Genomic DNA, 23578 nt, shown 5'->3' on the forward strand with positions numbered 1-23578 from the left:
CTAACACCAAATGTTGGTGGACCTAACATACCAACTAACACCAAATGTTGGTTGATTTAACATATCAACTAACACCAAATGTTGGTTGATTTAACATATCAACTAACACCAAATGTACAATGGCCTCACCTTTACAGTAACACAATATTCCAAGTAGCTTAGGTAGGTAGTAACAAGGTGTTTGTGTGAAATCATATCCTTTGAACTCATTTGAAAATACTCAGGAAAAAAGCTGATATTTTTTAAATGAGGGCAGTGCTCCTGTGGGCGGGAGCCCTTCAGTAGCATCAATTTGCTATTTTTTGCATGCAGTCTGAAACGTTTGGATAGGCTCTCCAGGGACTACGGGAATGGGTTGTGTCGTCAGCTTCACCGCTGCAGTGCTTACCCACTTCAATCTGTAGTGCTTTTTCTGCCATCAGAGAGCTGGTGTGTATGTGTGTGTGTCAGTTGGGTAGGGGGCACCAGTTCAAAACCATCTTCAAACATTCGCTTACAACCTATTGTGCTGGACGTGCTGCTTCAAGTGAGACAGGATCAGTGCCGTTTTTCTCCCTGTCACTCAAAATAAGTGATAATGCACTCACCAGGACATTGTGTGAGTGTGAGGCACATGTGATTTGAGCAATCTGGAGCCAGTAGGCTACTACTGTAGCTCAAATGAAGGTCACGATGCACAAGCAGATCACCGATTGTGACAGATCACTATCTCGTACAGTATACCAATGTGATGTAGGGCAGCAATAAGCTATGTGGAATACAATGTAAGATTTCAGACAAAGCCCCTCTCTTTTGCCAGAAATTCCATTAAACTAAATTATAAAGTGAGAAGTCATGATTTTCAGTTATGAGATTCCAGTGGGAATTGCATTCTGCTGTTCTCTCATAATTTGCTAATAGCGTACCTGAAACCACACAACTTCATAAGTTCAAAAGTTCAAATAAAACACATTTTCTGCAATAATAGACACGGAAATAGATTTTTACCGGACCACTGGCAGTGTGAGAAGTCATCCAATTTGGGCCTTTTCTAGCCCTGTTCAGGTATTCTAACTGAAGTAGCCTACTTTCAAGGACCTTTAAAACTGTAGGCCCTCAATATACAAGTACCACTATAACCAAAAGGCGGACATACTGGGAGAATGTCCATCTCTAGATAGGCTACCGCCTGAAATGCAATCCCCACATGTGCTGTGAAAGACAATCTAGATAATCACATTTTCATTTGGCATTATGAAATCTATTAAGTGTGTGTGTGAAAATGTTCACCTATTTCCTCCAATTAATCGGTTGAGTGTCGTGTTAATATGATTACATAGCATAGGATCGGTCTTGTAGGCTATCCCATATTCACTGTACACTCAGAAAGATGATTGCGCTGAGGCATGCGCATCTAATTGATAAACAGCGGCGTGCGCATCCAACTGAAGACCTTGTCTTCCTGTACACTCAAACAGCCCGTCGTCACTAATTACCACAGCCACAAAGTCATAAACCCCGTCTATTTATACAATTCATCTTCATAACATCTAGATTTTAAACCTAACGACAATGATAAACCTTATGCATAAGCCTAACCTTAAATTCAGACCAATAAGCCATTTATTTCATAAATGTTTTGCTATAGACAATTTTGACTTTGCGTTTGTAGTAACTAGTGGAATCCCAAACATCCGGTTTCCAAAGTCATATGACTAGCCGCCAGCGCAGTGTCATTTAATAGCATCACAGCACACTGTAACGTAGCAGGTAACCAGTGAGTTTCGTTAATTTAACCATGGCAACATTGGTGGGAAACAGGACAATGGACATCAACGGACCTGCTGCGGCAAGGACACACACACAGGCTGTGACCAGAAACTACATCTCACAACCAAGGCTGAGTACGTACCTAGTCAGAACAAATGTTGATTTTTCCATAGCTTGGTAACGTTAGCGAGAAAACAAAAACTTAGTGTCTGTGAAATATCTAATATAAAACTTGACCGACTATCACTGTAGGCGACATAAGTAAAATGCGAAAAGGAGTGAAATGACTAGCTAGCAAGCTAACATTAGCTTATGGGCCCAATTGTTAGCATTAGCTCGTTAGCAAACCTGTACAGTACGCGGAGCTGTTTTGCAGAAGTCTAAATCATCTTTGCTTGTATGTTATATGCAATTCTATAATCAGAGTTTAATAATCGTTACATGCATATGTTTAAAGCTATGTACTCTGTTGGACTAAATCAAGTGTCATGCGAAAATTAGCTAGCTAGTTTAAGCAAATTCAACTATCGTCAGCTGACTGTTCCTGACTGAATAACCGTGAAACGGTAGCGAAATATATCGTGTCACACATTCAACGGCTTTAGCTACTTTTTTTTAATACGCTGCTGCATTTCTTTGAAATTGTAACTATCTAGGTAGCTAGCTAATTGTATTGTGGTGTGGAAATGATAGGAAGACATGAATAGTAACAGATGGGTCGATTATCCCACTCGTGACGTAATCACGTGAGCGGCTGCAGGAGAGGATGTGTCATGCATACATTCATTTTTAATTGATTCATTCCCTATCCTAGCAATAATTTACATACATATCTTTAAACATGTTTGACTGACATTGCAAAGAGTAAAACTAATAGCCAGTCGATGCCCCATTCTAAAATATAAATGTAAGGGTCTTTCCTAGTGTGTGGTGCCTTTCATGTCCCCCTTATTTAGTGTAAAATGTGGAGTCTAAAAAGATTCAAATACAATTTCAGGTGTCCTTTACCTTAACACAAAAATATGGATCTTGAAAGGGAATTTTTTGCATTTTGAACACTTTATTTGCTTTCATTGGATGTACGTGTTTGTTTTTTTCCATGTCCAAGGATGTTATTCATCAACTTCTACATGAAATAAAAGCCATCAAATAATACAACATTTAAAATCTCTCATCAAAAAACATTTTTTTCATGAATATTGTATTTAACATGTTCTGAGTCCCTGATATCACTTTCCACCCTTTTAGTTTGTATTAATTCTCCTTTTAAGTAAACGGCCCCTTTCCACAATGACATCACATTCAGGAAGTGTCATTGTTTGTTGAGAAAACAATGGTGCAAAGCTAAATAAATATTAACACTCGATTTTATGTTTTTACATGTTTCATGATGCTAGTCTGTCTCACTCATACATTTCCACCCTCTTAGGCTAAATTATAGAGAAAATTAATCAAATTCAAAAATGCATTTAATATAGAAGTTCAAATCCTCAAGTATTTACCATTATACTATCTTAATCTCAATCACCCACAGAGCTATGGATAATTTTGTCTCCACATTTCCACCTTGTTAGGTTCCACCATGTTAGGAATATGCAGTGACTGTATGTGATTATGCACCTTATGCACCTAACAGGGGTTTAACTGCCTGAGTGAGCCAATATGTTTTTCTGAAAGTCAAACATGTCCCTTTTTCTGATAGAATACAAAAAATGAAAAATGATATTATTTTTCCCTCCAGAAGTTGAGGTCCAAAAGGCACCGGATTGTAGGAATGAAATTGGCTCCCAAGATGTGGCCTAGCCATCAGCAATTGGAAAATTTGACTAACGTTAGCATTATCAACGTACTCAGATTAATAATAACAAATTAAGACCAGCTTTATCAATTAAACTGGAGCTTGTAATGACTTTTGCTTGTCAGTACAAAATACCTGTCTGCATAGAATTTAATGTTGCTAAATTTCTAATTAGCATCCTTAGCTAATAGTCTCCTTTTGCAGCTCAGATTCATACATTTAAAGTAAAAACTATTTGTTTAAACACTTCAGCAGCGGCCAAAATAATTCATACAGGTTTATATGAAAGAGAACATGTAGAGAAATCATATCCCCATGTTATTATTTCAAGGAACAGTTAATGGAGTCACCATCCATCTGTGATATGCCTCCATCTCGGAGGCCTTTTAACAGTGGTGTATTGGGAAGAGGGTGCCTTTCAGCCATCTTTTCTTCACCAGGGTGTGAAAATAGGCATGGCCAACATCCAGCTGTGGTGTGGAATCGGCTGTCTGATTCCGGCTAAAGGCAGGACTTTAGAACCATATTGTCGTCTGAATTCAGCCTCTATCTGCTCTTGGTGACATATGTGGAAGGACATTTGATGTAGGCATATATTGTATGTTTTGAGTTTGAACATAAAATGGTAGCCCATAGGCCTGCCTGTCAACATAACAAAGGAGTATACCTATGTACATCTCTGTAAAGGACAAGAAGCAGCATAATGAGCAAAACGAGTGACCTAAGCGACTGAGTGTTGTATGATTGTCGGTGCCCGGCGCGCTGGATCCAGTATCTTAGAAATGGCCACCCTCCTGGGCTTTTCACACGCAGTGTCTAGAATTTACAAGGAACAAAAAACATCCATTCAGCGGCAGTCCTGTGAGTGAAAATAGCTCGTTGATAAGAGGTTGAAGGAGAATAGCAAGAATTTTGCCAGCAAACAGGCGGTCCAAAAACAGACATATTGGCGCAGAACGACATCTCGGAACGCACAACTCGTCATTCCTTGTCACGGATGGGCTATTGCAGCAGATGACCACACCGGGTTCCATCAGCTGAAAACAAGAAGATGCGGCTCCAGTGGGCACGCGATCAGCAACACTGGACAATTGAGGAGTGGAAAAACGTCGCCTGGAACATGAGAGTTAAGTTTACTTGAGTGGCATGAGCAGTTCCCAGACCTCAATTCTATAGAGCATCTTTGGGATGAGATGGAACGGGTTGTTAGCAGCATGAATGTACCGATGTCCAATCTGCAGCAACTGCGTGATGCCATCGTATCAGCATAGACCAACATCCCTGTGGAACTTTCTGACACTTTGAAGAATGTCACAAAGAATTCAGGCGGTTCTGGAGGCAAAGGGGGGTCTGACCCGGTACTAGATGGGTGTACCTAATAAACTGGCTAGTGAGTGTACATGTATGTTAGTTTATGATGGAAAGCGGCAATTGTTCATGATCCATTTTAAGTGGCACTTTCAGGGTGGGAAATGAACACCTTGTGCCATTCTTGTGATGTTGCTATTCATTGTAAATGTTTGTAGGCCTATGTAGCCAAATTGTATCTATGATCGTATGCTATCCATTTGTGTTTTATATGTAATATTTATATCTGTAAATTAACCAATGTTATCAAGCCACACCCGGCCATGATTACAGACACCTGTGTGTCCTTTGACACTATATAAACTAGTGGCCCGCAGTGTTTGTTATACCCTGATGAAGACAGCTTGTCTGTCAAAATGTTGGTCATTAGGTTATTAAATTATTGCGTGTGGCTCATTTTCTTTTTCAAGGGAAATGAACACCCGCCAAATGCAGGTAGATTTTGGCATTGGCAGGTAAGAATGTCCTTTTCACCAGTCACGTTGGCGGGTGGTCAAACAGAATTCGGGAACATTTAAAACCTATTTTTTTAATCCAAAGCCCAAATGTTGGTTGACTTGACCTGAAAGACCTACTATCGGTCCTTGTGCTTCTTGGCTAGTTGCATCGTTTTGTTCACATGCTAGGTTGTTTTCCAATATTAGTTCGTTTTCTACAACAGAGATTCCAGTCTCTGAAAGACACGGAGTGCCATTACCATGGTAAAGGCCCTCCCCTTAAAGGGGCAGCTGAAAATGTCTCACCTGACTGACTCCTATTTTTGTGAGTACGTTGTGCTTGATTGACCATGGAACACTCCAAAAACCTTTTATTCATGAACTTTTAGTCATTTCTTATCATTAAAACACGAAAATAATTTATTTGTGCTCATAAATGTACCTTTAAGCTTCAAGTAATAGCCCAGGCATTTATTTGCTTAAATCACTGAACAAAAGGCGCTTAGAAGACAGGCTTCCATTTGAGCCAGGTGTCCATTTCCTTAATGCACACAGCTTTTGCTCATTTTTTTAGGTAATTGTTTAATTCCTGCATTCACTACCAGCATTTCAATGTCTTTATTTCCTGCACTGTGTGATCATTTACACACTGTCATGTTTCTTTTGTCTTAGTATGCCTCTATTCAAAATAAAAAATAAAGCTTTTTGCCAGTTAACTAGAAGTTCTCAGTGGCCTATTTTTTTTTTTTTTTACCAGTCATTACTGAATTATTTAATGTAAATAAACCTTGTAAACATTCATGGTAACCTCGTAAGCAATTGATTTAGACCCAATGTTTATTTAAAACGGGTGTTTATTTGCTGAAATGTGTGCCGTTGCCTGGCTATTAAAAGGGACAGGCAGCTATTTCAGATTCGGCGTTTAATTTTATGGTATTTGTGCGCACCTAAATATGAACTTATGTACTCCTTGTAAAAAATGTCAGCATTTGAGCTGTGAAATAATAATAATAATAATAATAATAATAATAATAATAATAAATAAGCTGTTTCACAGCATTTTGTGGCAGGGCAGGCAGTTGATTCTTGATGTTCAGTTGTTTATCTGTTTTTACTATTGTCTAAATTATAACTTTTAGCATATTGGTTATAAGATTTGGGTCACAAAAATTAAATTGAATTGAGCAATATACAACATTTACTTCTTACTAGTAATATATTTTTTATCTTAGAAACAAGCATGCTCATCCGGTACTTGTGATTTTTGGTGTAATTATGCCAAAAATATTTTGGCTCGTCAAATCTACCAGCCACTCAGATAAATATATATATATTTTTTTCATCTAACAACAGTGGCTGGTGGACCAAAAAGTTAATGTCCCACCCTGGGCATTTTATGATTATCACAAAGTTTTAGCCTTTGTGATGGTTCTAATTTCCTAATTGGAATCTTGCCCTCATTGGCTGTTGGGAAATGACTTATCGTTTCTTACTACCATTTTTCATCAGTTTTCCACTACCTGAAGCCTGCCTCACCCTTTGTTAATCCTAAACTTGTTTCTTGGTAGATTTGGTCTTGCTTCCCCTAGCCTTGATTAACTGAAATACACCTCTTCAATATATTTAAGACCACAAAGGAAAGTATTGGAAGGCAGGGAGGGAGTCTTATTTGAGGAGAGGACTATGTTCACGACAACAAACTAGGCCTTAGTTGATATTTCTGATCTAAATCAAAGAAGAACCTTTCTTGAAGATGTATTTAAATATGTATGTTTCTTGTACAGACAGGTTTTCAGGACATTTTAAGGTCTTACAACGTACACAATATTTCTGCTGTAGACAATAGCTGGAAATACAGTTTCAATATGAGATTTTGTCCAAACGTTTTTAGCCTAAAGACAAATATTCCATGTGCTGGTCAGACACTATATTTAGGTTACAATAATAAGCTCTGATTGATATTTACCTTTGCATAAGAAATACAGGTAACTAACAAAATAAAGGAAACACCAACATGCGTGTCTTAATAGCCAGAACAGCTTCAATGTGCCTTGGCCTAGATTTTACAAGTGTCTGGAACTCTATTGGAGGGATGTGACAACATTCTTCCATGATAAATTCTATCATTTGGTGTTTTGTTGATGGTGGTGGAAAATGCTCTTGCAGGCGCCAGTCCAGAATCGCCCGTAAGTGTTCAATCGGGTTGAGATCTGGTGACTGACACACACTTTTTAAACCCCCATGCTCCTTTGAGACCCCTCTTTCAAAGTCACAGAGATCTCCTCTTCCAGCCATGGTAGCCATAATAATTGGCAACCCGGCATTTTTATACATGACCTTTTAAAGCATGATGGGGTGTTAATTGCTTAATTAACTCAGGAACCACACCTGTGTGGAAGAACCTGCTTTCAAAATACTTTGTGTCCCTGATTTACTGAAGTGGTTCCTTTTATTTTGGCAGTTACATGTAGACGGTACCTCACATTGCCTCTTTGTCTATATCTCACTGATGTTCTTCACTGTCCCTCATTAATTTACACCTCAAACATGTCCTATCATAGAGCTAGCCAGGTGGTATTTTTCCTTGAGTATCAGAGGAAAGCATGGACTAAAAGCCTCTTAGCAAACTGGAAGGAAATTACTTAATGGAGCAGAGGCCATCTGAAAGCTAAGGCGAAGATGCTGCTTTGCGTTATAACCCTATTTCCCTCCCATCCTACTTTTCAAATGTCCCCTCTAATGTAGGCATGCCAGATTGAACCATTTTTCATTTTCATCCAACATCATACTGAACAGCCGCCATTCAATGCATGCTCATAGTCCGGGCAGCAATTTCAACAAATAATATTTTAGAAAGCAGTTTAGCCTTCTCTCTGTTATTTTAATGGTGCATGAGCTTGCACATGTTTTTCATAAGAAGGCGTCCTGTTTTTCTTCTTTTTTAAAAATGTTTGAAACTGGTATGAAAATAGTGACAAACACCCTTTTCATGTATAATTTAAGATGCTACGCATTGAACATCTTGCGTTCCATCATAGTAATGAGTTGGCATCTTTGCAGTACCATGCGTGCCATAGACCCAACTTTATTGGGAGAGGTTGGTGGGTAGCCCATAACCTGTACTTTCAGAGACTTGGTTCAAATAAACAATTTTCCTGGGGTAGCTATATGAATGCAACCTAGGCTATAGGATCACAATGTACCAATGCTTTGCGGTACAAAAGTGAATCAACAGGCGTCTGAGCGAGGCACTGAAAATATTCTATGAAATGGAGGAGAAATAAACAGAGGTGTACAGCAAGTCTTTGACTTTAATTGTATAAAGGTCCTTTGTTGAAATTGACATGAGACAAAGGTAATTAACCCAGTGGATGGCTTCCCATTGTTTTAGTTGGACACAGTCAGTGTTATAAAGGCATTGCACAAGGCAGACTATTTCTTTGTAATGATGTAGTAGGCTAATGATAAGCAAATGCCTCCAGATGGTACGTAGAAATCATTTTCAATGTACAAAACCTGTCCTAAACTTATTTCTTTGAACAATTCTATAGTGTTCATTATTTGTCTCTGCAAGTATTTAAGCAACTGGCTTGTCAGAGAAATAAATACTTTCTGTGGATGTTTGTCTTAACATGAAAGAAAATGAACATGCCACATTTATTTTTGCATTTGTATGAGAAGAAATCAATCCGAGTTGAGACATTTCCTTAGCTTGGTGTTTTTTACATTTCTTCACGTCTTCCTTAGACTGTAGTGAGCCTTATGGAGAAGTGAGAGGCCAGTTTATTTTCCATGTCAAGAAATCTCCTCTGTTGCTCCATTGATCACTTCCTCCAAGATCAGAATAGTGATTTCCCCTTTTCAGATACAACATACAGTAAGTGGCTACCCTTTTAAATTACCCAGTGAATTACTAGAATTTGTTAGAATGGAAAGTACTATAATTTACTTAGCAAATATTCAGTGCATTTCATGACTGAAATTGAATTGAATTCAACCTTCCTTTGCTACTGCCGACAATGAGGGACCCAAACTGAGCCATCTCTAGACAGGTTAGGCTACCAAGAGAATGACGAAATGCTTCTCGCCCCTGCAAATGGCTCTTAACTGTTGCTGTGGCATCCTTCTTGTTTCAATCTGTTATAAATGCACCACCTTTGCAGATGGGCTCTGGGGTTAACCAGCTGCCTCTCTGTATAGGTGTCCCCCATCAGTATGCTCCCCACCAGCAAAACTACCCCACAGATTAGTGTTCCCACCCTGCTAGCCAATTCTCCCCTGGTCCGAGCCTGATTACATGCTTCCCAATCAATGCAGTCAGGTGGGGAGTCCTTTTTCCATTTTGGGGCCATCTACCTGCAATGTTAAAAGCATGCCCATTTGATGGGGTTGTCATCACTACGAGGAGCATTGTTAGAAGAGCTGTATGTTAGAAACAGTGGTGAGTAGGAGGTACTGGCAAATTGGACAGCATCCCCATTTTTTTTTGTCAATGCCCCTGTAAATGACTTTTATCAATGTAACCTATTCATACTAATTGATACCTGTGTTTGAATCATGTGCGTGCTTACCTTTATGATCACTGTTGTAATATTTCAACAGACATGCATTTCCTCCCCCCCTCTATACATGTGACATTCTATTTGGTTTTAAATTTGGCTTCTCAGAAATGTGACACTTTTGTTTTTTATATACATATTGAGTTTCTGCCATTTCAACAAATTATTTACAAAGTCTGTAACATGCCAATGCCTGTATGCAGGCTTTTATAGCATTAACAGTGTTTTCAGGAAGCAGGCTGATTAGGCTATTCAATTCCTTATTCATCAAAAATAATCCTGCTCAGCTGTCCTTGTACCATAGTGTATATTCTATGGTTCAAAAGTTTGTGGTCACTTAGAAATGTCCTTGTTTTTGAAAGAAAAGCAAAAAAAAAAGTCCATTTAAAATAACATCAAATTGATCAGAAATACAGTGTAGACATTGTTAATGTTGTAAATTACTATTGTAGCTGTAAACGGCGGATTTTGTTATGGAATATCTACATAGGCGTACAGAGGCCCATTATCAGCAACCATCACTCCTGTGTTCCAATGGCACGTTGTTTTAGCTAATCCAAAAGGGTTTTCTAATTGATCATTAGAAAACCCAATTGCAATTGTTAGCATAGCTGAAAACTGTTGTGCTGATTTAAAGAAGCAATAAAACTGGCCTTTGGACTAGTTGAGTATCTGGAGCATCAACATTTGTGTTTTCGATTACAGGCTCAAAATGGCCAGAAACATAACTTGCTTCTAAAACTCGTCAGTCTATTCTTGTTCTGAGACATGAAGGCTATTCCATGTGAGAAATTGCCAAGAAACTGAAGATCTCGTACAACACTGTGTATTACTCCCTTCACAGAACAGTGCAAACTGTCTCTAACTAGAATAGAAAGAGTGGGAGGCCCCGGTGCACAACTGAGCAAGAGGACAAGTACATTAGTGTCTAGTTACAGACTCCTCACAAGTCCTCAACTGGCAGCTTCATTAAATAGTACCCGCTAAACACCAGTCTGAATGTCAACAGTGAAGAGGCGACTCCGGGATGCTGGCCTTCTAGGCAGAGTTCCTCTGTCCAGTGTCTGTGTTCTTTTGCCCATCTTAATATTTTATTTTTATTGGCCAGTCTGAGATGGCTTTTTCTTTGCAACTCTGCCTAGAAGGCCAGCATCCTGGGGTCGCCTCTTCACTGTTGACGTTGAGACTGGTGTTTTGCGGGTACTATTTAATGACGCTGTCAGTTGAGGACTTGTGAGGCATCTGTTACTCAAACTAGACACTAATGTACTTGTCCTATTGCGCAGTTGTTCACTGGGGCCTCACACTCATTCTATTCTGGTTAAAGCCAGTTTTCGCTGTTCTGTGAAGGGAGTAGTACACAGCGTTGTATGAGATCTTCATTTTCATGGCAATTTCTCGCATGGAATATCCTTCATTTCTCAGAAGAAGAATAGACGGACGAGTTTCAGAAGAAAGTCTTTGTTTATGGCCATTTTGAGCCTGTAATCGAACCCACAAATGCTGATGCTCCAGATACCCAACTTGTCCAAAGAAGGCCAGGTTTATTGCTTCTTTAATCAGGACTGCAGTTTTCAGCTGTGCTAACATAATTGCAAAAGGGTTTTCTAATGATCAATTAGCCTTTTTAAAATGATAAACTTGGATTAGCTAACACAACGTGCCATTGGAACACAGGAGTGATGATTGCTGATAATGGGCCTCTGTACGCCTATGTAGATATTCCATGAAAAATCTGCCGTTTCCAGCTAAAATAGTCATTTACAACATTAACAATGTCTACACTGTATTTCTGATCAATTTGATGATATTTTAATGGACAAAAAATGAGCTTTTCTTTCAAAAACAAGGACATTTCTAAGTGACCCCAAACTTTTGAACGGTAGTGTATTTTTATAAATTGGTTTCCATTTGTGATCTCTTACACTGGTTTTAGAAGCAATTGAGATTTTATCTGAAGGTTGCTTTAATTCAGTTTAGCAGTGTCAGTCTTTTATTTGCGCTGTGGAAGAAATAGGTTTATTTTCTACCACCAGCCTGAAGGTTTGAATTGTTAAACAATTAGGTCAACATCTTGTCGAAATGGCACCATTTAAAAACAGTTAGCCTAATGAGGATAGTTAAGGTATTTTGACAAAGGTATGTTAATGCCTGTCTACAGTACTTGGGCTAATCTTTGGAACTGTCATATTTGAACACCGCCATCATGATCCTTGTATGACTTAATCACCCCTACTATCCAGAGAACCAGCAGTATTCTGTTCTACCTGATAACTAATTGTATCCACCTGGTGTACCAGGTTTAAAGTAGCTGTTTCCAGATTTCTATGAAATATGATCTATAATGAATTACTATCGGTTTCCTTCTGATTTTATTTTTTTATCAAGTACAGTTGAAGTGAGAAGTGTACATACACCTTAGCTAAATACATTTAAACTCAGTTTTTCACATTTCCTGACATTTAATCCTAGTAAAAATTCCCTGTCTTAGGACAGTTAGGATCACCACTTTATTTTAAGAATGTGAAATGTCAGAATTATAGTTGAGTGTGTTTTACCAGGTATATTGACAGAAAATACTACAACACTACTACTGCACTACTTTCTCTTGTACATTAAGGACCTGAAGAAGAGTTTCAGGTGAGAGGAGAAAGATGTGCCTATTTTAAAGCTAGAAAGAAATGACTAGCTCGTCACGTTTCATTTTTTTTAAAGGACCTCTCTTTTTAAGACCCCTGAGCAAGGCTACCTGTCTCCAATGTTTGTAAACAAAGTAAATGTAAACAAGCGCTGTGTAGCCTAAAAGCATTGTTAAAACGAATTATGATGTCATGGATGGTCAGTCCTTGCATCCATAGCGTAGTCGAGGGGTCCCCAATTACAGTTGAAGTCAGAAGTTTACATACACCTTAGCCAAATACATTTAAACTAAGCTATTCACAATTCCTGACATTTAATCCTAGTAAAAATTCCCTGTCTTAGGTCAGTTAGGATCACCACTTTATTTTAAGAATGTGAAATGTCAGAATTATAGTTGAGAGTGATTTATTTAATCTTTTATTTCTTTCATCACATTCCCAGTGGGTCAGAAGTTTACATACACTCAATTCGTATTTGGTAGCATTGCCTTTTAATTGTTTAATTTGGGTCAAACGTTTCAGGTAGCCATCCACAAGCTTCCAACAATAAGTTGGGTGAATTTTGGCCCATTCCTCCTGACAGAGCTGGTGTAACTGAGTCAGGTTTGTAGGCCTCCTTGCTCGCACACGCCTTTTCAGTTCTGACCACACATTTTCTATGGGATTGAGGTCAGGGCTTTGTGATGGCCACTCCAATACCTTGACTTTGTTGTCCTGAAGCCATTTTGCCACAACTTTGGAAGTATGCTTGGGGTCATTTTCCATTTGGAAGACCCATTTGCAACCAAGCTTTAACTTCCTGACTGATGTCTTGAGATGTTGCATCAATATATCCACATCATTTCTAATTCTCATGATGCCATCTATTTTGTGAAGTACACCAGACCCTCCTGCAGCAAAGCACCCCCACAACATGATGCTGCCACCCCTGTGCTTCACGGTTGGGATGGTGTTCTTCGGATTGCAAGCCTCACCCTTTTTCCTCCAAACATAACGATGGTCATTATGGCCAAACAGTTCTATTTTTGTTTCATCAGACCAGAGGACATTTCTCCAAAAAGTATGATCTTTACCCCCATGTGCAGTTGTAAACCGTAGTCTCGCCTTTTTATGGCGGTTTTGGAACAGTGGCTTCTTCCTTGTTGAGCAGCCTTTTCAGGTTATGTCGATATAGGACTAGTTTTACTGTGGCTATAGATACTTTTGTACCTGTTTCCTCCAGCATCTTCACAAGGTCCTTTTGCTGTTGTTCTGGGATTGATTTGCACTTTTCGCACCAAAGTACGTTCATCTCTAGGAGACAGAACGCGTCTCCTTCCTGAGCGGTATGACGGTTGCGTGGTCTCATGGTGTTTATACTTGCGTACTATTGTTTGTACAGATGACCATGGTACTTTCAGGCGTTTTGAAATTGCTCCCAAGGATGAACCAGACTTGTGGAGGCCTACAATTTTTTTCTGAGGTCTTGGCTGATTTTCTTTTGATTTTCCCATGATGTTATGCAATGATACACTGAGTTTGGAGGTAGGCCTTGAAATACATAGTGACAACCACCTCCAATTGACTCAAATGATGTCAATTAGCCTATCAGAAGCTTCTAAAGCCATGACATCATTTTTTGGGAATTTTCCAAGCTGTTTAAAGGCACAGTCAACTTAGTGCATGTAAACTTCTGACCCACTGGAATTGTGATACAGTGAATTATGAGTAATTGTTGGAAAAATGACTTGTCATGCACAAAGCAGATGTCCTAACCAACTTGCCAAAACTATAGTTTAACAAGAAATTTGTGGAGTGGTTGAAAACGAGTTTTAGTGACTCCAACCTAAGTGTATGTAAACTTCCGACTTCAGCTGTGTTAAAAAGCAGATTTTCTGTGGTTTTTGAATGGTGTGGGCGTACCCAACAACAAAATGGTGTGGGCATAGCTGTCAACAAAAAATATTAATGACAAGTAAATTGCTGGTTTGCTAGCTCAGCCAATGAAACATCCTGGCCAAAAACATGACGTCATCCTCTGAGGAATTGGCAAGTGTTATTGAAATGGTCTGTTTTGAGATGGGGTTTTTAAGTGTTTTTTTTTGTTGTTGTGCGTTTTAAAAAAAGATTTATGCTTTGGCCACAAATGCAAGTATAGAACGAGTCAATAACATTATTTGGGTATGAGCTTTTAAAAGCAAGATTTTCACTGGACAGTTAGTTAAGCAATAAGGCATGAGAACTCGGGGACAATCGGCTGATAACTCTGGGCTGTTCTTAGGCCCAAGGCGGGAGTTATTACACGATCATTCCCGGGGTCGAGGGCCTTTATGGGTTTTATAAAATGGTTGCCAATGTGTAAAAAAAAAAAAAATGATACCATTTTTATTTTATTTTTTTCACCCTTCCTTCCACCAGATGATATAGTCCAGGCAAAAGCCAATTAGTTCTGAAGTTGCAAACCAAACAGGCTGGTCTTTAATTCTATTTTCATGTTTTGACCCAGTCGTTTATTCTATTCATTCCACGTTGCTATGCTAATCAAATCATTGGCATGTAACTAGCTAGCAGAGGTTCAATGATGACTAGAGACAACTTCATTAAATCATTATTTAATAAATAATGTCTAAATCAGGGGTGTCAAACTCATTTTAGCTCAGGGGCCACATGAAGGAAAATCTATTCCCAAGTGGGCCGGACCGGTAAAATCATGGTATATATAACTTAAAAACAACAACTTCAGATTGTTTTCTTTGTTTTAATACGATCAACATAAAACATAAAGCTGGAGCCTGAGGACAGTGTGTCCACAATAGTACAAGCACAACATCACTATTAATCATAAAACACCAAGTTTATTTGAAAATTCTAAAGAAAAAGAACACACAAACACACAATGCCTCAGTGATTCACAGAAGTATATCACAGATCACAGAACTATATCAGGGTGTCTCATGCAGCACTTTAAGTGGGGTTGCATAGTTTATTTGACTCCTGATACCTGGCATCTTTTAGCTTTCACCAGCGCATCAATATCAGGCGTCACATCCTGAGTGGCAGCCAACTTCAGGATGTGATTCAAGTGCTTGTGCGTGAGCCTTGAGCGCATCTTTGTTTTATTTATGCTCATTACAGAGAAAACTTGCTCACAAAGATATGTGGTTCCAAACATGCACAACAGTTTTGCAGCGAGGGCTGTCAAGTTGGGGTAACCTGGCAAGAGATTCTGATAAAATGTGTCCAAGCCAGCTGCGGCAAATTTGCCCTTCATATCCGAGTCACACTGCAAGTCTATTATTTCAAGTTGGATGCTGACGGGCAGATCAGAGGGATTCACGGTGAATGGCGAGCAAAAAACGTTGAAGTCTTTCTCCAGTTCACCAAAAATCTGAAAGCGTTGCTCAAACTCCCGTAACAGTGCCGTTCGTTATTTTATCTTTGAACCGCTTCATGTCTGCCACATGTTGGGTCGCGCACACATTTTTCAGACAGGGGAAGTGAGCTGCATCACCACCGGCGAGTTGCGTCTCCCACAATGACAGCTTCAACTTGAAAGAACGTATGCTGTCATAATACTGCGTGACGACTTTGTTGCGCCCTTGCAGCTGTTTGTTCAAGTTATTCAGGTGCTCTGTAACATCCACCATAAATGCAAGGTCCTGCATCCATTCTGCGGAATGAAATTCTAACACTGGTTTGCCCTTTTCTTCCATGAACTGTTCAATTTCTTCTCGTAAATCAAAGAAACGCCTAAGCACAGCACCTCGGCTTAACCATCTTACCTCAGTGTGGTATGGCAGGCCATGGATGTGGTCTTTCTCTCTGAGAAGGCTGTCAAACCGACGGTGATTCAGGCTTCTGGATCGGATGAAATTAACAGTTTGGATGACCACCTTCATGACGTTATCCATCTTTAATGACTTGCAACACAAAGCCTCCTGGTGCAAAATACAGTAAAAAGTCCAAAAATCACGTCCTCCATTTGCAGATTGCACTTTCTCTTTGAACTTTGTCACAACGCCTGCTTTTTTCCCGATCATTGAGGGCGCACCATCTGTAGCCAGGCTGACAGCGCGGGACCAGTCCACTCCGACCCTGTCCAGCGCGCCAACAAGTGCGGTGAAAATATCAGCTGCTGTCGTTGTATCTGTCATCGGCACCAACTCCACGAACTCCTCGGTGACGGTCAATGTGTCATTAACTCCGCGGATGAAAATGGCCAGTTGTGCAACATCTGTAATGTCCGTACTTTCATCAATTGCAACTGAAAACCCAATAAATGACTTTACTTTTTGCTTCAACTGGCTGTCCAAATCCACTGAAAGATTGGAAATCCTGTCTGCAACTGTGTTTCTTGTCAGGCTGATATTTGCAAAAGCCTGGCGCTTTTCAGGGCACACAATCTCCGCTGCCTTCATCATGCATGTTTTTACAAATTCACCCTCACTAAATGGTTTTGAAGCCACTGCGATTTCATTAGCAATGAGGTAGCTAGCTTTCACTGCAGCGTCACTGATGTCTCGGCTGTGAGTAAACACAGACTGCTGTTTCTTCAGACCCGCCAACAGTTCATTCACCTTCTCTCTTCTCTTCTCTGCTGTCCTTGAAAGTTGTCATATTTGTCGGCATGAAGACTCACATAGTGGCGACGAAGGTTATACTCTTTCAGCACTGCAACATGCTGTGAACACACCAAACATACAGCTTTCCCATTCAATTCCGTGAATAAATAGGAGGATGACCATTTTTCTTGGAACACTGCACTCTGCGTCCACTTTTCTCTTTTTTGACAGAGACATATTGGGGCAATGAGGGTGCCATAGCACAAAATGTTAAAAGTAGAAGCCGTAATAATTATCGCGGGCAAAACAAAGTAGCTCATCTGGACTGGCTGCACTTGCTTGACCTACTTGCTCTGCTCCGGTATAAACAGTTTGCTTGCTTAACACAATTGCTATTGCGCCATCCAGTGGACGCAATTGGAACAGCAGTTTCTTTTATTGAAAAATTGCAGCTCATTTTTATACTTTACAAAATCATATCGCGGGCCGGATTAAACCCCTTTGCGGGCCTGATCCGGCCCGCGGGCCGGACGTTTGACACCCCTGGTCTAAATGGTCAACAACGAGCTGATTGTCGACTAAATAATATAGTTCTGGAGGATAGCTAGGCTAACGTTACTTCACCATTGCTAGCCAACTAAACCTAACACACACACATCAAGCAGCTGAAAAAACAGCAAACTGTACTTTTTTAGTTTGTTTTACCTTTGTTTCTATTGCCAATCCTTCGCATATATCCATTATAATGATCCTGGATAGCACAAAAGGGAACATCCCTACCCTAAACCTTTACCCAGGGCTCGTGTTAATGCAGAATTATGCAACAAAAAAAAGAACGCATAAACGCACATCTAAAATGCTTCTTATTGTAATTTCTGCTAGCCTCAGACTAATTTTGTGCTTGAGTTGCACTTCTCCTCCACTCGGATCAGAATTCACAAAGGGGCTTTCTATCAGCAGACAGCGCTCTGACTGATGTGTAGCTCCTTTTCTCTAGTACTTTTCTCTGGTTATATGCATGATTAACTTCATGCTAAACATTAGGAAATGTAGCTGGCTACATTCTTTCTATGATAAACATTAGAAATATGATGGCCGTAGTTTTTGTAAAGAAGACCTTGCTTTTTAATTGTAAGCACTAATATATATATATATATATGGGAACTATAGATGCACGCCCATGATTACTCTATTGAAGCAAAAAACAAGACTGACTTTCAATATACATTCAGGTGAAATGGTTTAAAATGCAGATTTCTGAACTCTAACGCAACCCTTGCCTGACCTACCCTTACTCAACCCTAACACTAATCGTTTTAAATTTCAACTTCAATGGGGTGACGTCAGTTGGGACATCCCATGGAACCTGTTTAGACTTAATTTTTTGGGGGGTGGAGTGGGTTTGTTGGCTAGTTGGATGTTTTAGTATGAGGAGGTTCCCTGGTTTCAGGCTTGGGCCAATTAGCATTCCCATCTCCTGGCAGCCTGTGAGAAGCCCCCTGTCCATGCTTGTGGTCGGGTAGAATGTGTGATTGTGAGCCGCACATCACTGTTACCACTGCTTTGTACCATTTTATTCAGCATTCAAATGATGATGCACCCCATCTCCATCCCAGCACCCCCCCAGATCCCCCTCTTTCAGCAGGGAAATTGAATTGTGTTGGAATGCTCTGTACCTCTTTTCTCTGGTACTTGAATGGGCCCTTTAGTATTTCACACCAAGGTGTTCTTCAGGGTGCGAGGTCAGGCTACCAAAACAGCTTCTAGTGGCGGATTAGGACCAATTAACATCTTTGTACACAAAGGGCTCTGGCAGCTGAACAGGCCGGAGGGTGACCCACACTGCCGTTGCATGCCAAGCCGGGGGACCGCTGCACTTGAGCTCAAGTAGCAAAAGAGAGGTGGAGAAAGTTTTTCAAACCTAATGGGAAATGTTGCTACTTCACACCATATGAATGTATAGCCCATTGATTAATCGTTATCTTGTGTAATAAGTGGCCTACTATATATATTTTTTGTAGTGTGCAACTGTCCAAGAGGATGCCTTTGAATTGTTTTTCATTATTATAAGTTCTGGTGGGCCTTGTCTAAACCATAATTGCAACAATGCGTTTTATTTGTTTTGTTGGAATGACTTTTTGGGGGGTATTTTAGGAGAGCACCATCCACCAGATGCTGCAAGAATAATTTTCTTTCTCACAATAAATGCGTAGATGAAGTCTCTGAAAATAGGCCCGTCTTGAAATTGCGCTTACGTTCCCATTTGTTTTCATATATTTTCCATTAGAGCTTTGTGGACTTCTGAAAAGATTTTAAGAGGTTCATGTACAATTATACAGCTGCAATTTTCTTGCATCATAATTATAACCCTTCAGTAAATAGCCATATGAATCTCCTTTTTAGACATATGGACAATTTGTAAGGTAAGTGTAGCTATTAACTCCATAATAGGTCTAAACACGACCAACCAATGTACATTCTGCAATTTGTCTGAGGGGGAAAAAGGGGTGAACAACAAAAAAAGATTCTAAAGGGAATATCCAAGATTTGTTGGAGGCGAAAGCATAATCCTGTCAGTCATGAGGTTAATCTTTTATTTATTTGCAAAGACTGAGCTTGTGGGCCAATAGAAGTGACATATTTTTGCTGGCCTTCACTACACTCATTGTGGGGATATTTGCAGTGGTTCTGCATATTTCTGCATTCATATTATTGTATTTTTAGTTTTGGGAACCATTTTGAGTGGAAACTCAAGGGCTTTAGGCTATGAAAGGAGCCAGATTTTAGATGCGAGGTCAATTACAAGGTTTACATAAGGTTTTTTGTTTGAGTATGCCATCAATGACCCCTAACCTAAATAAGTAAATTCTAATTAAAGATGGGCATATATTGTTTATCAACAGGGTAGAATGGAAACTCAAATGCTAGGCTATATTATGATGCACCATAGTTAATCATTTAGGCTAGATATCAAGATATCATCAAGGCTAGCCTAAATCATGATTATCGCCACCGCATGCTTATTTAATTCATATAGGCCTACTTGCAGATTTGAGTAGTGACACGTTCTGAATTAAAGTTATGAAATAGAGAGAACCAGGATTCATAGCTAATTAGGGGATCATTTCATTAAGTGTTGAGACTGAGGCGATCGTGGGCTCGCACTGAGGCTTAGCACAGTGTTAATTAATGCTAGACGACTCATTAGCCTACATACAAGGCCTGTGCCATAGGGTAGAGGGAGGCAAAACAGGGAATCAATCAGTGACTTTGTAATTGCCTTTGTATGGGTAGGCTCTGTCTCTAGCTATCTGGTTCAGATGAGGTGCTGCAGAATTGCATTGTGGATTTTAGAATCTTAAATAGTCTATTTTTGACTCGACAAATGTCTTTACTCCTGGTGCAGGGGGTTGATAGTCAGAGCAGAGGCAGTTTATTTGGTGAATGAAGGGCAACTAGCACCCCTCTGTTGTGGTGGTTCTTTTTATCACACTTGAGTGCGCCATCTGTCTCTCACACTCTTTCTCGCCCCCCCTCTCTTACGCTGGGTAATAGGGGTTGAAATGCAGGTGTGTGTGTGTGTGTGTGTGTGTGAGAAATGGCTATAGCGCATTGACAGGTTATTTGTTGGCCGCTGCCTAATTAGTGGCATAGTGGATGCACCCCGCCAGGCTTTAGTACTCAGTGTTAGAACCAGTCTGCTCTAATTTCCTTGCAGCTTTGATATTGGCCAAGAGATTGACGGGCCACACAAAAAAAGAAAGGAGGGCATGATGGAAGACCTGGTGGAAACAATGCCCCCCCCGTACGGCCCTTCTCCTTGCCTTCACATGCTACAGATGTGCGAGGAGAAGCAGGCGGAGGCGCACGTTTTTACATACACTGACAAATTGGCTCCAATGTCAGCAGAGGTAATGTTTTCCCAAAGAAAGTAAGAGGACAAAGTTTGGACCACCGTCATGCTCTTCTGTTTGTCTCTACTTGGGCCTTTAATGACAGTCTCCAGGCCCGCCTCCACCTATTCATCCACCTGTATATTTCCCATGACACTGACAGCTTGGGCTCCTCAATACACAGTGTGGTGAGTTTGGCTAGTTAACCCTATCAGTCCTGAGACCCCAGAAAAAAATCAGCTTTTCATTTATCTCACTTTAATTCATCTGCATGTCCACCCCTTATATTTAGCCTCACAATGAAGTGTTTTACCATTTTATTTTCAGGACAACCTGGGCTACAAGTAGAACACAAACCAATTTGACATAAAGAGTTGCATTCATGAGTTTTATTTACAACTGTTAATAATGTCAGCTAAAGCAAAAGCCTTGATTAAATGTATATGAATGCTGTAAGTACAGAAAGTCTTTGCTCAGTGGGATAAACAACTAGTCAGTGACAACTGTTCGGAGTTTGTGACCACAATTTAGTTTATTACAGTATTATAGACACTATGCCCTAGGATTTCCTATTGTCTTCTATGTAGAAGAACTGCTTACCTTCTAACCAGTCTTGTGTCATAAATGTTCGTGAGGGTGTCAGCTTTTTAATAGTTTGTAGCTCAAACCATTCGGACTCTACAGACATTTTAGTGAAAAGGCCGGGATCCACCCTTGTCTCACAAACATCACTGTAGCTCAGCCCCCGTTAATCACATTGACTAATGGTTGGTATCTACAGATGCAGATGAACACGCAATGTTTAATAGTGGTTAGAAGTCCAAAACGCACAGGCATTACGGTGAGACTCGTTGGGTTAAAAGTCCTAGTTCAGATTTAAAGATCCACCAAAACATATTTTTTCTTTTCTTGGGTATTTGTTAAAACATGGTTGATCGCCTAGTTTGCCTTGCCTTGTTTTGTGATCATTTTGATGGGGTGTGCGTTTTGGTGTTTTGGAAGCAGGAAATGGGCCCATGCACCCATGCTATAGTAGAAAGTCAGTTTGGGAGGGCTTTGCGCACTGTGGTTGTGTAGAACTCCTGGCCCTTAGGGGCCACATCCCTCCCTAAGGCGGTTAGTGCTCTAATATGTGTATTTACAATGAGGTTTAGGGTCTCGGGACCAAGTGAACACAAAAGAGTGCTGAATCCTTGATCCACCTTAAACGGATGTTTTGGAGATGGGTGAAAGTCATTTTAAGCAATTAATAATTAGGCTAATTGCACAGACAAAAGAGATGGTTGGAGCCAAAAAAAACTAACAAGCTTGCAAAAGTGGAGACACTGGGGTGAATGTGAGTACAGGGAATGAATTAATGAATGGATTGTGCTAAGTTATAATTCTACGAAATTCACTAATTCCCATAACAATCACCTTTGCATGTCTGTCCTATTGTTTAAGAAATTGTAGACTTTGGTCTAGGTATATACAATTTTCCCCTTATGTTCAAAGTGCGTATATTTCATGTATTTTCCTTTCCATTCGCCTGGCCTTGACATTTGGCCATGAAATGCATGAAAGCCATTTAAACCCCTTTACGAAAGGTCACTTTGTAATTACTAACATAGGTATCCTTAAAAAACACTAGCCTACTTATTACCATATGATTGTTGGCTTTCATGCAAAAAAAGCCATGCCCCTTTCTTAACCTCCGTCACTATTGCTTTTAACATTTTGGTTCAAAGGTGTCGCATCTCTTGTCTAACATTAAGCCCACTCTTGGGTCTGGTGGACATGTTTTTCATGCCCCCCCCCCCCCCCCCCCTATACTGAAGGTCATGGTTTTGATCTACTTGCAAGCGAAACAATTTTGCCTATGTAGCTAGGTTTCCATCCAATTAGGAACAGATTTTCATGCAAATATTCAAAATCTGAATTAAGAAAATATTGTTTTCCCACCGATGGTGTGTTTCCACCAAACTGATTTGTTGCGGTTAAAAATCAGTGCTTGATAACAGTGCACACACACAGTACTTTTTCGCTGAAGTTTTTTTCAGAAGTTCAATACGTTTCCACTGCATTTTCAACTCTACCCGATTTTTAGTTTTGTCACAAACGGTTGCGTTAAATAGAAAATGTGCCTACTCTGGCATGTGCTCTAGCCATCAGCTTGCAGATGCTGTGCTGGAAGGCTAGTCTACGTGAGATTATTATGCATAAGAGCGAGAATATTTGTCAAACGACAGTCAAGCTTCGACCATGTCACCAGAATAAGACCTTGACATTTATTTGAAAGGTGCATCAAGCTCATCACTGTTCGCTTTCACACTGTGAAGTTCATCATAATTGATTTAATCTGTAGCCTAATAAACTGCATGGATTCCCTGGTGGGTGGAACACACACCATATCATCGTGACTTCAAGTTTACTTCGATGTGATGGTTATTATATCAATATTTGCGCATAAAGGAGTTTCAACTGACATTTCTCGCATAATTAATTTTAGACACAAAGATCCCACCGTGTCAAACAAACAAATTATCTGTCGGCATATGAAGTTGTACCGTAACTTCCTGTTTCCATCACAGCTGTCGTGATTTTTTAAATTTCTC

General features: G+C 39.9%; 1 protein-coding gene across 1 annotated transcript in view; it reads left to right on the forward strand.

Annotated features, from left to right (window-relative positions):
• The first annotated feature begins 1688 nt into the window (after positions 1-1688).
• The window catches only part of LOC115193839 (V-type proton ATPase subunit B, brain isoform), a 46664-nt gene continuing 24774 nt past the window's right edge, over positions 1689-23578 (forward strand). Inside the window, exon 1 of the mRNA XM_029752911.1 lies at positions 1689-1883. Within this exon, the coding sequence (XP_029608771.1) occupies positions 1778-1883 (106 nt within the window). The 5' untranslated portion in view covers positions 1689-1777. The remainder of the gene's footprint in view (positions 1884-23578) is intronic.

Source organism: Salmo trutta, chromosome 5, assembly GCF_901001165.1.
Source record: "Salmo trutta chromosome 5, fSalTru1.1, whole genome shotgun sequence".
Taxonomy (NCBI): domain Eukaryota; kingdom Metazoa; phylum Chordata; class Actinopteri; order Salmoniformes; family Salmonidae; genus Salmo; species Salmo trutta.